Raw genomic sequence first — 17,552 nt, 5'->3', positions numbered from 1 at the left:
GCTGGTTAATAAACAGAATAGCATTATAGCCGGAACGTCTTCTCTGTTTATGTCTATGACGAGTCACACAGTACTGGGATACTCCGCAGCGATACGACCAGTATCTAAAACAGTCCCAATATAAACACTATAGGTGTACCGTAGTGATTCAGGATAAGACAAAAACACGGTTTGGAAAATGGATTCATGATGTACTCGCTCATTATATACATTTTGAACACAAAAAGTTTCGGACTGCAGCTATACATTTAGTATGCATCAAATGCAAGCAACATTGGATAAGTATAGAACTCTACTACATCAAAATTGCAATAAACAATTAATCAATGAACTAGTGAAAGGGCTTGTGGGATTATGTGCACCCATCTTAAAGTCACAATGAAATGGAAGTAGCGTCAGATCTCTTTTCCCCCAGTATTGTGACGTACATCTGACTTGGTTCTTCTGTGCATCAGTTGTTGATTGGATGTTGAGATGTTGCAATTGCTCTCAAAAGTGGAGACAAACAACTAAATGATTAGGAAAGTCCTGCATAGAGAGAAGTCTGTCACTTCACCAGAGGGTACAGTTATGACATTTTGCTTAAAAATTAAGAGGTAAATTTTTTTTTATAAATGAAAGATATGCACAGATAAATCATTCACAATAAGATCCACAACACACATTTAGAATAGATAGGGCAAATTTCCATTTCATGCTGACTTTAGCACAGTAAACATTGGTCACTATACAAGAATATAACCGCTTGTGGAAAAAGTTAACGATCACATCAAAATGCCCAAAATGTTTGGAGGCCTCAATGAGTTTGAGAAGGTTTTTATTAGCTTCATTAGCTTCTAGATTTTTAACAAAGGTCAGAATGAGTGTAAACCTGTGCAAAACGTCCTTATGGGCGAGAAGAAGCCAATTTTTACAACATAATGCTATATTGGGAGTATTAATCAGTGATCAATTTTCAGTAGAGATCTTGGTAAACCGTAAATATACTGTATGAAATCTCACAAATAGATAAGCTGCTTCATATTCCAACAACTGCCAGTTTCATTCTTCACGCTTTCTGAGCGTCTTTGCCATGAAGATGAATAATAGACAGTCCTGTGAATCTCAATATAATTTTACAAGAAATATTCAAAGGTTTAAAGTCTAAAAACAGAGAAAGATAAAGACCGATATTCTAAATACTCTCTTATCATCTTGTGAACCACAAAACATGTCTACATGGTACACCGTATGGATTTCAAAGTTGGCCTTGCATTTATAATAATACTGTAAACTCACATAATCACAGTTTGTGTTTCCACCATGTAAACACACAAGAGTTTGTCATATGAAATAATAAGGGAACAAATCTCCCTGTACACGGTGGTCAAGCGTGATCTTATTGTGGAGAACTCGCGTTTTACACACAGCTGCAGCAACGGATCGTTGACTCGGAGCTGTCTGAGAAATGAAGGAATGAGCTCAGATACTGTACATTTAGCATAAACGAATCTACGTTCTAAACACAAAGTCTGCACGATTTAATGACAATGAATGATAATAATGCAAACTTGGGAGCGCTGATTTCCGTGGTGCACAAACATGGATTATATCTGGTAGGAGTAGGGCACAGAATATACAGTGGGTCTCGGCGTGACAGTGACTCACGTGAACATCAACACATCAATCTACAGGGTGCTCCACGAGGGTTTTCGACAGGTACGTTTCTGCCGGTGTGTCAAGATGGACATTGTCTGAATGGGTTGGAAAGATCCCTCTTCCATGTACAGTTACGAGTGTAGGAGCTCCAGGCCTCGTCCAGTGAGATTGGCGTGTCTGAATCTCTTCCCCTTCACAGGGTCTCGTTCTGCCCAGAGGAGTGGTCTCTTCTGGGCGTGGAGGCGCGGGACGACCCCTTGTCTGTGCTCTCCGAGCTGGAGCTCAGGTGCTGCTGCTCAGAGCCAGCACTGGAGGTGACCGTGGAGGAGGAGGTGGAGGAGGAGCGAGTCTTCTCCTTAAAGTCTGTGATGATGACAGTCACATTGCCCACTGTAATAGCGAGCTGTTGAGCCGAGCTCCTGTCTATGTTCTTCAGTTTAGGTCTGAAGAGCAACAGAAAAACAGAGCAAGAAGGAATTACACATGTATTAAAATACACATACACATATACATACACACATACACACATATACATACATATATATATATATATATATATATATATATATATATATATATATATATATATATATACATATACACATACATATACACATACATATACACATACATATACACATACATATACACATACATATACACATACATATACACATACATATACACATACATATACACATACATATACACATACATATACACATACATATACATACATATACATACATATACATACATATACATATATATACATACATATACATACATATACATACACATATATATATATATATATATATATATATATATATACACACACGAGTATATATATATATATATATGTGTGTGTGTGTGTGTGTGTGTGTGTGTGTGTGTGTGTGTGTGTGTGTGTGTGTGTGTGTGTGTGTGTGTGTGTGTGTGTGTGTGTGTGTGTGTGTGTGTGTGTGTGTGTGTGTGATTTTTTAACTATTTATTTGTATGATACAGCTGCAAATAAGTATTTGAACACCTGAGAAAATCAATGTTAATATTTGGTACAGTAGCCTTTGTTTGCAATTACAGAGGTCAAACGTTTCCTGTAGTTTTTCACCAGGTTTGCACACACTGCAGGAGTGTAGCTGATATACAGGTGTTCAAATACTTATTTGCAGCTGTATCATACAAATAAATAGTTAAAAAAATCATATATTGTGATTTCTGGATTTTTTTAGATTATGTCTCTCACAGTGGACATGCACCTACGATGACAATTTCAGACCCCTCCATGATTTCCAAGTGGGAGAACTAGCAAAATAGCAGGGTGTTCAAATACTTATTTTCCTCACTGTATATATATATATATATATATATATATATATATATATATATATATATATATATATAAATAAACTGTAGTGTTCAATATTAAAGGGTAATATCCCAGTAAAATAAATTCTGTCATCATTTACTCGCCCTCATGTTGTTTCAAACAGGGTTATTATTGTCAGTGTTGGGTGTAATGCATTACAAAGTTATTAATTACTGCAATCTAATTACTTTTCACTTGAAAAAGTAATGTAAGGGATTACTCTTATTTTTTTTGTAATTTAATTACAGTTACTTCTGATGTAATTGCATTAAATACTGTAAAGACTATAGAACAATTCTATATAAAACAAAAGTGGATTTAACATCAACATTTAACGTAATTTTAGAATGTATAAAATGCTATTTTATATTATTTATTTAAAAGAGCAGTTTCATGTATATCATCTTCAAACCTTTTTAGAGAGAGTAATTATACTGTTGAAAATGTAATTAGAAGCTTAATTAATAACTTTTTTAGAGTAACTTACTAGTGATGCACCGACATATTTTCATGTCGGTGCATCACTAGTAAGTTACTCTAAAAAAGTTATTAATATTAATATTAATATTGGCCGATATCGATAACCAATAATTCTTTACATTTGAAACCCGACAACCGATATATTGGCCGATAAATCTAAATCCAAATTTTTATATAATTTTTGAGAGTCCGATTACAAAAACAAAAGTCCCAAGCACTTCAACATTAATTAAACATAAAAAGTACAGTAGCCTAGTCTGAACTAGTGTAAGTTTAATTTTACACTCCTATGACCAACTTTCCATACCAAAAAAAATAATAAAAATTCAAATCATTTCAAGCAATTCAAAACCATAATGGCAAACAGAAACAGTGCGCATCTAAAGTGTCTCAACTGAAGGAAATAATCCATTATTAATCGGCTTCAAGATATTGACCAAATTTTCTCATCGGGCCGATAACAATATAACAAAAAATTTACATATATCAGCCGATATCGATATGGTGGCCGATATAGCGTGCATCACTCTAACTTACCCAACACTGATTATAGTTAACTATTAAAACAATAAAAAAAAAACATTTACATTACTTTGAAATAAATGTTTACTGAAAGTGTAAACATTTACACTTTCATTCCATTACAGCATTACACATTTACACACACAAAAAACTAAAATAACACTGGTTTCAAAGCTAATACTTTTATTAATCTTCGAAACACCAATAAAGATATTTTAATGAAATCTTAAAATTAGTGAAAACACAACCAAAACTTTCAAACATCATGAAGTTAAAAAAAAAAAAAACATTGTAAAAGTAATCCATATGAATCGAAGAGACACTATCACTTTACACGATGAACCGATTTAGTTTAGGCTTTCATCCACACATAAACAAATATTGTAAATGTAAGCCCAAACATGCTTGCAACCAATGAGGTTTGTTCCCTCGCATCAAGCAAGTGCGTTTGAGCTTACATTTAAAATATTTTATGTGCTCTATATGCGTTGATCAATGTTTATTGACCGTGTCTCTTCAGGAGATTTGAATTAAACCGCTCAATTCATACAGATTAATTTTACAATCTTTATTCATTACAAAGTTTTGGTGGAATGGACAATGGAGTGACAAAAATGGGGGAGTGACCCCCAGGTTTTATGAAAGATATTTTCATTTGTGTTTTGAAGATGAATGAAAGTCTTACAGGTTTGGAAAAACATAAGAGTAATTAATGACAGATTTTTGATTTTCGTTTGACCCATCCATTTAAATATAAAGCAAGTTAACATCGTTTAAAGGTGTGACGAGCAGTTTTTTGATTGTTTTGGCAGCGGATGCAGTATTTGCACAAAAACTGTCTTTCCAAAAGCCATTGGCAGCCATTCCAAAGTGTATGCAAAAGTAAATGTTTTTGCAACCAATAATTAATTCAGTCTTTTAATAAGAGGATAAAGAGAGTATTATTTAGTTGGTCATGTGATAACACCCTTTATAAGGGTTGGACTCTCTTCTGCACAATAAAACAGCTTTTTCTAGGCCACTAATATGGCTATACGAATATACTTTGGATAAGTGTACACTAAAAGTACTTTAAACTGTGAAACTTTCATAAAGGAGTGTATATTTAAATGTTTCATTCATCCCAAAGTTCTGCATATATGATAATCCAGTTTTAGCGGTCTACATTGCAGGCAAGTTAAAGAGCCCATGGATTATGCAATGGAAAAGACTATTAGCCGCTCATTGGATTTCCCCTTAATAACTCAAAGCAGTAACAGTTTAAACTCAATGTGAAGTCTTTAGTAGGAATCAAGAATACTCGAAAAATGCAGGTAGAAACCTGCCTTAAAGTCACAGTGTAATTGAAGTAACAACAAAGCTTTTTTTGTTACGTATCGTGATGTACATCCAAGTTTAACGCCATTATAAAAAAATAATAAAAAAAAGTAGGGTGATGGGGAGGGAGACTTGGCTCTATCCATTGGTTATTGAATGGATGGATAGATCCATTCATGCCGACTTTAAGAAAACTGTTTAAGATCAGATCAGTTATGAACTTACCGTGAAATGATAGATTTGTTATTCTTCGTGACAGACTTCCCAGCCTTCATGCCGTTACTTTCCCCAGCTGGACCTTTCTGAATGAGTTTGGGCCTGTAAAGTTACAATATGCATTAGTAAACTATTACCATTCAATTATTCCCACACTTCCCAGACTCAAGTGTTAACACGTTTTTGTAGCTGGCCTGCAGTCCTCCATTCGTGTTTTCATTAACTTTTGCATTTATTCATTTAGCAAATGCTTTCATCCACAGCGACTTACAAATGAGGAACATTACAAAAATGGGTGCTTGTCTCATTTAAGCTTAGCATTTAAATATCACCCGTACAGTACATGAGTCAAGTGTCCAAAAAATGAATATTTTTGTACAATACTTGTACTGCTCCTGTTTCAATCAGCCCTGAATAGAAAGAAGACAAAACAGAATGAAACCATTATAGAGCGCAACAGTGTCCGCCCACTTTTGCAGCGGCCTTGGTTCCGGAAGCATTTTTTTTCCCATCTGGATTTTTTAAAGCGTTATAAGCCATTAACCAAACTAACCAGCTACAAGGTGAATCCCAACATTACAAACTTTGATTTGAAGCAAAAAAGTATTTTAAAATGGGATAAAACTTGCCCCCCGACTGAGCCTGGTTTCTCCCGAAGTTTATTTTCTCCATTCTGTCATTTGATGGAGTTTGGGTTCCTTGCCACTGTCGCATCTGGCTTGCTTAGTGGAGGACACTTAATATTCAACAATATTACTGTACTGACACTGTTGCATGAGAGCTGGATGATGACATCACTGTTTTCTGCAGAACTGCTCTCTCTATATATATAAAATTAACTAATTTAATAATTGATGATCTTTACAACGGAACTGAATCAACATCAGCTGAACAATGACACTATTTTCTTTTAGAGCTGCTGTACAGCCGAAATGAACTGCATCATTGGATAATTTTCCTGTTATCACTGCAAAGCTGCTTTGAAACAATCTCTATAAAACGCTATATAAATAAAGATGGCTTGACACGAAAGAGCACTGCCAATGACAAATTAAAAAATTAAATCTTAGGGAGATTCCATTATGTCATCCATGGTGCTTCATGGGAGTGGGCGGCCATTAAGTGTGCTTGTTTTGTTTCTGATTGGTGGAGATTCACTGCAGAATCATGGGTAATGTAGTTTTTCACCAGGAATTCCCGTTAAAGGTAGGGTAGGCAACAAAAATTAAAAATCATAAACACTTTGCTATTCTGGTTTAAACTCTCTTCACATCCTGATAGCAATCAATAACAGAAGCAGTCTAAATATAAAATTATATATATATATATATTCTCTGGATATATATATATATCTTCTGTGGAAGTCTCAGGACCAAAATAATGTTCGTCCAATCATTGCATTCAGTCTGAAAGCAATTATATGATGTTCTACCTGCCTGTTAACATATGCATTTCCATACCTCCGCGCACCTACTCACACAGACATCACACATCATCCTCATTTCATGAGGATATGCAGAGTTGTAGACAGACAGTCACCAAGCACCACAAACAAACACCAGCCACCTTACACAGTTCCTCCTGAACCAAAACAACGAGCTTATACTGCATTCACACCATGTCATAAACATAATAGCACAAGATAGCAACCTGTGATGTTCTACGTGATTCACCTGACTCTTATGAGTTTCTCTGGCAACACCATCAACGCCGAAATGGCGAAATTGTGCACATTCGTGTACTGTAGAGGAGGTGAGGCTTTGGAGACTCTCTGAAGGGATCTTATACTTTCAAAGTTAGCTTGCTATTGCTAGCCTCTCCAAAATTGCCTACCCAACCTTTAAACATTATTATTTAAAAATAAGTTGAAATAATGCAGGCTGATGGCTTCAACAAATATACCATCGATTAACAAACGTGTAGCTCACAGTAGTCGTTGTATCTTCAATGGTTTATAAGTTATCGTCAAAAATCAATTCGAAATGAATGGGATTTTTACTTCTGGAACCCGACTGTTGCACCCTAATGTAAAATTGACAACGTGTCAACAGGTTTAGAAGAAACTGACATCATGAATTAGTTGCATGTGTTTGTCTTTGACAGCCCTTATACCAATATCTGATATACTGCTGCACGATTAATCGAAATGAAACCACAAGCGATTAGGCAAAGGCTAGGCTTGGGTGCGATATGCTCCATTTTCATATCGTCTTATCATCAGCCTGTGAGATCGGCGATACACGATATTATCGTGAGGGGGGCGGGGCTTACTTATTTGATTATTAACTTGCTTATTTACTCATCAATTTGCTTGTTTTATTACTTTGTTTTAAATATGAGATTTTTTTATTTATTTTGCTAGCAAAGGTGGAGTGTTTATTAATAGGCTAAATCAGGTTATTTCCCGGTATAGTGAGGTAAAACAAGATCCTAATCATTCTTGTTTCTGACTCAGTATTTCAACATGTCAGCTGGAAATTTACGGACACACATTATCCTCTCATGCCGTTACAGATGCAGCATTTTGCCTGTAGGCTACTTCTGCACGAGATGAGAACACGTTTTAATTTCTTGGGTCAAAAAAAAGTGTTGGAGTCTGCGATATATGTGCTCTCTCTGTCTAGATGCACTTCACTTATGCGCACCGCACTTCAATAAGCCCAAATAACGCGGTTTTAAATGCCGGGAGAAATCAGAGGCAAAAATCTAAAAGTCGATCGGTTATACTTAAACCTACGACTTGACTCTGATAAAGGAAAACGGGTCAATGCGTTTACATGACCACATGCATTGTCTGTTTATTCAGCATAATCGAGTTAATAACGTGCATGTTAACGCGCTCATTCCCTGAAAATGAAAGCAGAAACGGACTGAGCTTTCGCTGCATTAACGGCGCGTTCTCTCAGAGACGACGGTGGATATAACGGTACAGCAACTATCAATTTACTGGCTTAACATTTCTCTTGTGGACTTACATTATTGACAGTGAAAAAATTTGAACTTGTTAAACAAGTTTGAAGTTGCTTGTGATTTTCACAGATGGCAGAGTTTCACAGATATGCTTCGTGAACTAAAGACTTTATTAGGCCTAGGCGGCCTATATAATTTTATTGATATTATAATTAATATTTTTGTAATTGTATTGTTTTTAGTGTTATTAGTGTCATTAAATATTTTGTTAATGTGCTATGGAAACAAAATACTGACGAACAACGATGCCGCTCTGTATAAGAATGATGCGTCTGTTAAAACAAGCACTCTTGACAATTTGTGAATGGATCACCTTGCAATTAAATTTCGTTGTGGGATGTAGTTTTTTTAGTCTGTTTTAAAAACATTTTCTTTGAGGAGTCCTCATACGCGCGCGTCGGTGATGTCGCAAGTGTGGTTATGTGGTGATGTCGTTATGAATTTAGGCAAGGCAAATTTAATTGTAGTTCCTAATTAATTTAATAACTATACTAGCTTCATAATAATAATAATAATAATAATAATAATAATAATAATAATGATTTAATACATTAATGGGAAAACGAGCCAATTATCGTATTGATATCGTCAAAGGCATCTGCCATCGGCGATATCTCTGTCTATCGTCGATACACGATACTATCGTCTATCGGCACAACCCTAGCAAAGGCTGCGATTATTTAATGCGCAGCTTGTCAGTGAAGCACGGCTCTGTGACCAATAGTAAATGCTGCTCCATCTGAAAGCTAGAGGGCGCTCTCACGCAGACACTCCAAATATGCCCCGCAGAAGTAGACAACACACATCTTTCTAGGAAATCCCAATGGGCATCATACTATCACTGTAGCTGAATAAACAGAAGATTGAAACGCTTTGATTGATTAAACATGACTAATAAACACACGACTGCCTTATTCTGTCTAAGAAGCCACATCATCTCACAAAAGGATGAGCTCAATTGTCGTTATGAAGTGAGTTTGGAGTAAAAATGTTATTAAATGTTGACTTTTGGTGGACAAGAAGTTCATAAATGCTTCTCATGTTTGGAAAGATGTTTGGTTGCTTTTTCAAATGCACGTTATAAACGACTCAAACTCACAGTGCTTTCAGATGGAGCAGCATTTCCTACTACTGATCACAGAGCCGTACTTCATTGACAAGCTGCACATAAAAAAATAAGAATAAGAAAAATAAAAAAGATTTCATAATCGCAATAAGCCAAATCGGTTTAAACGCAATTTCATGTTAATTTGCGATTAATTGTGCAGCCCTAATCTGATTGGATCAAACCAGGACCATGAAAGACTATTTGCGGAGCATGGTTGCATAACACCACTCACTTTATCTTCTTAGCAGTGGGTTTTTTACTGGGCGTCAGGCTTTTATGTCTCTCTTTGTGTTTCTCCACCATGGCTCGCTCTATTTTCCCTTTTTTGATTTCCTCTCTCTCTGCACCCATCCTCTCTGCGGGCTGCATTCCAGAGTCTGCCGTGTGCGGATGATCCTTATCCATGTGCTCTCTGTGAGGCTGAAGTTTTTCCAGCATTGCTCTGTCCGTGTGCTCTCTGTCTGTTCTGTTGTGCTGCTGCTGCTGCTGCTGCTGCTGCTGTTGTTGCTGCTGCAGCAGGTTTGGGGTCAGTCCTGTTCGCTCAGGCCCCCTGTCTGTATCGAGCATTTGCGGTTTGTCCAGCCCGCGTTCCTGTCTCCGATCCTTTTGAGAATGTCCACGTTCAAGCTGAACTCCATCCAGACCTAATCTCTCGGGATGGTCGGAGTCAGGGTGGAGACTGCTGAGTCTATCTGAGTCGGAGTTGTCCATGTCGAAGTGGTCGTCGTCAGGCAGGTGTCTGTCTGTCCTTTCCCTTCTTTCTTTCTTGGCTGGGGGTGGGGCGGCGCACTGTTGAGCGACCTGCTGTGCCACGAGTTGAGAGTTTATCCTAGGTTTTCTGGAAAAGATAATGTTACCAGAAATCAAGTGCTATGCCAATATATAGGGAGCAGGACAGGATGAACTCAGGTAAAGTGGGACCGTTTCTGCCACTTTGCCACTGGCGTTTTAATATATGATGCCAGACAACCCTCACACGACACCATTTTAGAAATGTTATGCAAAAGAAATGCAAAATGAAATGTTAAATACAAAACCTAACATGTCCCATTTTACCTGGATTTATACTTATATGTTCAGTACATTTTGGACACACGTACTAAGTACTACTAGTTTCCATATTAGTTGTAATAGTAAAATCATGAAAACTATGAAATGGATGTATGGGAATTATAATGACCCTAAAAATGTTAAACAAATCAAAAAGACACCCCTCTTTAAAAGTTTGGGGTCAGTAAGATATTTTTTGAAAGAACTTAATACCTTTATTCAGCAAAGATGCATTAAATCATGACAGTAAAGACATGGGAGACTGAAGAAATGTTGTTCTTTTAAACTTTATATTCATCATCATCAAAGAAAAAAGTTTTGTGGTTTCTACTCAAATATGAAGCAGCACAACGGTTTTCAACATTGATAATAATCAGAAATGTCTCTTGAGCATCAAATCATCATATTAGACTGATTTCTGAAGGATCATGTGACACTGAAGACTGGAGTAATGATGCTGAAAATTCAGCTTTAAATCACAGGAATAAATTACATTTTAAAATGTATTCAAATAGAAAACACATTTTAAATTGTAATACTATTTTACAATATTACTGTTTTACGTTTCTTTTTCGGTCTCCATAAAAGAAAATCTTACCGACCCCAAACTTTTGACCAGTAGTGTATTAATTAAAAAGCTTTAAAATATTTGAAAAATGTGAATTGTCTATTGTTAAAGGCTGTCAATATATAAGAACTGATGGAAGCAACTACTTCTGTTTGGAAAAATGGCATGCTATTGACCAAAGCAGATACTCTCAAAATGGCAATGACTTGGCTGATGTATCAAGGGCCGGATTTATGCATAGGCATTCTAAGCCTGTGCCTATGCTCGCATGTCCAGGGGGGGCCCAGGAGGAGAAATTATATTTTTGAATTATTATTATTTCACTCTAATGCTAAAACTATGTAAGACAATAACTTAACCCTAACCCCTAACCTATAAATTAATTAAAAATATATATTTTTTTATTTTACATAAATCATTACTATGGTCACCCTTTACGTCTGCCTGTGGGTTCTGCAAATATTTAATCAATGAAAAGTATTAAAAAGAGCTTGTGACAAAACTCTCCATTGCCTCCTCAAACTGTCAGTCAAACCTCATAACTCCGCCCCATCTCTATCCTGAATGAAGTGCGACAAGCAGTTTGGAGTGTCTCTGCTTATTCTCTGAATAAGTACAGCGTTTTCTTTAGGCAAGAAACACTATATTAAATGGTAATCTTTTATGTATTTGAGGAGTGGATGAGAGCGTCTTGCATTTGTCCTCGAGTCACAGCCAAAACAGCCTGTGCGTAGCGCTACATTATAATGTGAGATTTTGGCCAAATGACAGAAAAATCAACAACAGAAAACCAGGGGGTAAAAACGAGTGCCCACAAAGCTACAGCTACAATAATCTTCATAACTTTAAGCTGATGAAAACGTGATGCGATGGACTGACTGCCTCCGATGCAGCCGATCTAATGACAAAAAAACACATTCACTGGAAAAACACTTCATTTGAGCTTGCAAGTATATGATCACATATAAAGCCACAATATCAAATTTGACAATCACAGTGTTTTTCCCACTTATTTCCTTTAAAAGTAGCATATGGTGTGAGGGGGCTCAAAAGTAGCTTTTGCCTATGTCACAATATGAGGTAAATCCAGCCCTGGATATATCATTCTATCAATAATCACAACACATGAAGTTTCATGTCTCAATATTCTCAATACTATATTAGAGCATTGAGAGATCAATTCTAGGCAAACAAGTTTGCTGTGAGGGTATGAGTGAGGGGTGTCTACTGGAAACATTACCTCTCTGAAAAAAAGATTGAGTTTCAGACAAGAGAGAATCACAGTAAATATTCATGGATCTGAGTTAATAATACCCCGCTGGCAGTTCATGTCATTGATTGGTGGCTCTCTATGATGCTCTAATTATATTACCTGCTCCAGATTTAACTTCATACTGACAGCACATTACCTCCATTCCCTAATCTCATTAAAAGAACAAAGAAGTTCATTCTGCTAAATAAATCCAAATAAAAATATTCTCTTTGCTGCAACGTCCTAAACATTAACATAACCCCTTTTTATAATACCTAGACATTGCATCCTCCCACCACCACCACCACCAATACCACCAATTAACTGCGATTATGGCGTTATATCACAGTTTTGAATTTTGCCAAAATCCCCATTGCAAAGTTTGACAACTGAAAAACTACTTTGACCATTTTTTTGCATTATTATAGGTGTGTGGTCCACTCTACCGCACAATACTGGGTTTCTGTGTGGTACTAGGAATGCACAGATGTATCAGCCAATAATTTTTGGCCACCTGTTTAAAAACAGCCAATGATATCCTGTCAATCATAAGGGGGTGGAAAAACGTGTCAGACTGCAAATCATACTGTGTGTGTGTGTGTGTGTGTGTGTGTGTGTGTGTGTGTGTGTGTGTGTGTGTGTGTGTGTGTGTGTGTGTGTGTGTGTGTGTGTGTGTGTGTGTGTGTGTGTGTGTCTAAAATATCGTGTTGAATCTAGGGCCTACGTTAACGTGACAATAACAATAGCGACATAAAGCAGCCTCTATTTGACCCTATGAATCACCTGTAGTTCAAGCCAGGGTTACCAGCTCCACGGTTTTTCCCACACCAAATATTATTTGTAGTGCGCCTCCCATCTAATAATCGCAAAGAGCTTTGTGCTTTGTTACTTCTGATAAAAACAAAGTCTCAGCTTTTCAATTCTGTCCATTTTATCACGAAATTGAAACAATAAATTGTGTTTTCACGCTCTTAAATGTGAGGTGACAGATTGCTGTAGTGTCCGGAGCGCGAGTCTTCTCTTCCTCTTCAATACATGTTATAGCACAAAAAAAACCATGCATGAACATCAAAAGGCATGTTGAAAGAGACAGTACAACTTACCGAAATGTATCATGCCTCAGCCTCATGTAATCGCTCAATCAGTGTTTCAACCGCAGAAAGACATCAACAAAACAGCTTGTGGATAAGGTCACTTAAAGGGATTGTTCACCCAATAATGAAAATTATCCCATGATTTACTCACCCTCAAGCCATCCTAGGTGTATATGACATTCTTCTTTCAGACGAACACAATCGTAGTTATATTTAAAAATATCCTGACTCTTCCAAGCTTTATAATGGTAGTGAATGGGGGGGTGAGATTTTGAAGCCCCAAAAAATGCATCCATCCATCATAAATAATAATCAATACGGCTCCAGGGGGTTAATAAAGGCCTTCTGAAGCAAAGCGATGTGTTTGCGTAAGAAAAATATCCATATTTAAAACTACATTAGCTATAATAACTGGCTTCCAGCAGACAGCCGTATGCGTCGATTTGCGGCGGAAGAGTGACCCCTAACCTGACACATGACGTATTGACGAATATGGAAGCGCAGAGGATAGAGCAAAACAAAACACCAGTCACTTATTAGAAGTCTAAAGCGAGAATTTTTACAGAGAAATGTAGGAGGAGCTTGAGTCCGTGACCCAGCCCTGTTTGTTTAAACCACGAGAAGAGTCTACTCTCACCTAAGCTTACGCTACTCCTACATCATACGTCGGGTCAGAGGTCACTCTTACGCCGGAACTAGACTCGCGTACGGCTGCTACCAGAAGCCAGTAAATATAGTTAATAAAGTTATAAATATGGATATTTTCTGTACAAAAACGCATCGCTTTGACTTCAGAAGGCATTTATTAACCCACTGTAGTCTTATGGATTACTTTTATGATGGATGGATGCACTTTTTTGGGCTTCAAAATCTAAGTTACCATTCACTCCCATTCTAAAGTTTGGAAGAGCCAGGATCATTTTTAATATAACTCCAATTGTGTTTGGATGAAAGAAGAAAGTCATATACACCTTGGGTGGCTTAAGGGGGAGTCAATTATGGGATCATTTTCATTTTTTGGTGAACCAGTGATCTGATCTGAATCAGTATCGGCAGATATCATTCTGAATAATCGGCTATTGGTGTTGGCAGGGAAATTTCCCACAGCTGTTGCTACTCTGGTGTAGACGACACTAACTCAAGTCAGCAGAACGGCATCATCAAACAACCTGTCTACAAGAGAGCACGGACTGATCCTGTTGCTTCAACAAAGCTAGAAAATCAACATTCAAGCATGCAATTTATGCCGAGAGGAGATGCCTGCGTGCTTCACACCGTACACACAATACATGAAAAGACTGTCACTTTGGCAGAGATGTATAACACCTGCGACAGAGCCACATTCATCCCACTAGAAGATTTAGCTGAAAACATGTAGGTAATGGAGCAAAACTTAAAAGCATATGATGTTTCTTTCATGATCGGTCAATTTCAAGAGCAATCCTTTTGGAAAACATGAAATATGAAAAAAATTGCAACTTTAAACGTCTGAGACCACTGGCGAATTATTTATTATTATTTTTTTTAAGGATATAATAAAATATTTTTTTATTAGAATTGTCAAAATAAAAAAAATATGACTTTGGTATGACCATCTTTTTTTGAGAATGCTCCAGAAAGAACCTAATGTTTCTGATATTTTGTACAGACCAGGTCACATGTTCAATGCCACAAATTTGCTTATTTGATCAGTGACCTAGAAAAAGAATTACGCACATTCTGATGATCAACTGCAATTTAAATGCATGCTTCTTCACCATGGGCCTATATATCTTTTCTTTTTTTCTTTTTTTACAGACAGACCCCTTTCCTACATCTTGGCTGCATGCCATAGGCGCCAATCGTACCCTAAATTCTAGCACATAACATCATTAATATGATAGCATCAGTGCATTAGTGACCACAGCAGTAGCCTACATCAAGCTGCAAAAAACAGCAGCGTGTTTCATATTTTGCACAGTACTGAACAAACAGCTCAGCGTGCATACCAAAACATCAACGCTGCACTAACAAATCAGATGCTTAATGCAGCATTTCATTTCCTATAGGATCATATAATGGGGCCCTGCGCACAGACCAGGACACATACCAGCCGGATCCTGTCCTAGAGTGTCATTGAAATTCTACAGGAATCAAATGACGTCAGCATGGATAAAGACACAATCCACAACAACAAGCCTTAATATCAATTTTGACATCCTCACTGCATGCATGTGCAATGTGTTTATGGTGGCTATGAATGCCTAACTCCCTCTTAATAAGCTGCAGTGTCACTTTACCTTGTAGATGTACCTTTCCGCACATCACATATACTGCATTTGAATGCCTCTGCACTGTTTTTGAAGGTGCAGACGCTACAGTCCCAAAATCCGTTGTCTGCAGAGGGCTTGGCTTGTCTTTTTGGCCTGCAAGATTTAAAAAGGAAATGGTTAGGGTATTTAAATAGCATGCTGCACCCTAATTAGTGCGAGTGTCATCATATGCACTTAATTCTGCGTGCTGTCGTAGAAGACGCCTGTCCTTTACAAACACACAATAACACTTGCAATTTGACGATTTTGCATGCCTAACGGATAAAAGGGCTTTATCTGTTGAAAAAAAGGCGAAGAAAGAAGAAGAGAGGAGGCGTTTCCTAAATTCCCTTTGTCTAAAGCTGGATACCGGGAGTCAGGCAAGGCTTCGTATCCGCCATGGCTGCGCTTTTTTTCCGTTAAATCCGACCAGGAAAAATAAGTAGACTTCAACCGCACTACGCGGCTACTCTTCCATGTACACAAACGCGCAAGATGCTTTATGAAAAGACAGAGGAAATTAGATGTTTCTATACCTGGATGGGCTTTTCTTGTCGCCCATAATGGGAGAAACACCGTCTTCCAGAGGAGGGGGCTTCTGTAATGTACAGTGTGAGCTCCAGACAGAGCCGCTGCTGCTGATATCGCACACTTGCACTCGCTGACCGCTGCAGCGCGAGGCGTCGGTCCGTCACGTGGCCTCGCCCTGAGCCAATCACAGCCTCCGCACGTTTAAAAGTCTAAATGTTTTATAAAGAAATGTGCTCATTGGAAAACTATACAGCATACTTGTATTGTAACCTAACCTATGCAACTAAATAACAAACAAATAAATGATGGCATGTTTTATAGGATATAGAGTGACACACTGAAAATGAAAAACTGGGAATCAAAATGTAATTCGAACCTGGAAATAAGAAAAAATGTTTAGGACTTAAAACAACTCTGGATATAAAAACAAAAAACACAGCTCAAACCTGCCTAAGATGATTTGCTGGTTTTAGTTGGTCTCCCAGTCTGGTTTGTCTGCAGAAAAACATGATTTTGATATACAGTAACTTGAAAAATAAATAGTTAACTCCCTAATTAAATGAGTAAATGATGTAGTGATCTTGTGACTTAGCACAAATGGTCAGATGTTCTTGCTTCTATTGAAGCACAAGATGCACTTTGGATTATCTCAAATCATGATCATCAGGTTTTGCACGTAACTTCATTTTAATAATGCAATTCAAAAAAGAAGAAGAAAGTAGTAGATTAGAAAATGACAGCAAAGTCAGATCAGATCCACATACACTCTTTTTAGCACTCTGTGAGAATTCAGATGTCATTTGTATGTATGCATGCATGTATATATGTATTTATGTATGCATGTATGTATCCAAAATTCTTATGCTATTATTTAGTTAGTCCTCAATGATATTCTTCATTAGATGGCATTGTAAGTACTATTTCAATGCAACCTCATAAGCAAGACATAAAAGATAAAAAAAAAACAGAAATGCTTTATTATGCTCTTTCTAGACTGAGAAATCACTGCCTCTGTCTAAAAGTCTAAATATATATACAGTAGAAATGTTACAAGTTCTGCTTGTTATACCTTCAACGTTTTATTTGACGTAGACTGATGCACAGGGTTTACAGTTTAATATATCTAACATATTAGCAACAAACAAG

The 17,552-nt window shown here is 37.1% G+C and overlaps 1 protein-coding gene across 1 annotated transcript; it reads right to left on the bottom strand.

Moving 5' to 3' along the window:
• Positions 1-800: 800 nt before the first annotated feature.
• rybpa (RING1 and YY1 binding protein a) lies at positions 801-16,548 on the bottom strand. Its single transcript, XM_084098930.1, has 5 exons — positions 16,412-16,548; positions 15,864-15,989; positions 9,853-10,458; positions 5,552-5,644; positions 801-2,081 (listed from the first exon to the last, which is right to left on the bottom strand). The coding sequence occupies exons 1-5, from the start codon at positions 16,435-16,437 to the stop codon at positions 1,832-1,834; spliced, it is 1,101 nt and encodes a 366-aa protein (XP_083955056.1). The 5' UTR covers positions 16,438-16,548; the 3' UTR covers positions 801-1,831.
• Between the last annotated feature and the right edge of the window lie 1,004 nt (positions 16,549-17,552).

The sequence above is a fragment of the Abramis brama genome (genome assembly GCF_963993115.1).
Source record: "Abramis brama genome assembly, chromosome: 22".
NCBI lineage: Eukaryota > Metazoa > Chordata > Actinopteri > Cypriniformes > Leuciscidae > Abramis > Abramis brama.
This window is presented reverse-complemented; position numbering and strand designations above follow the sequence as displayed.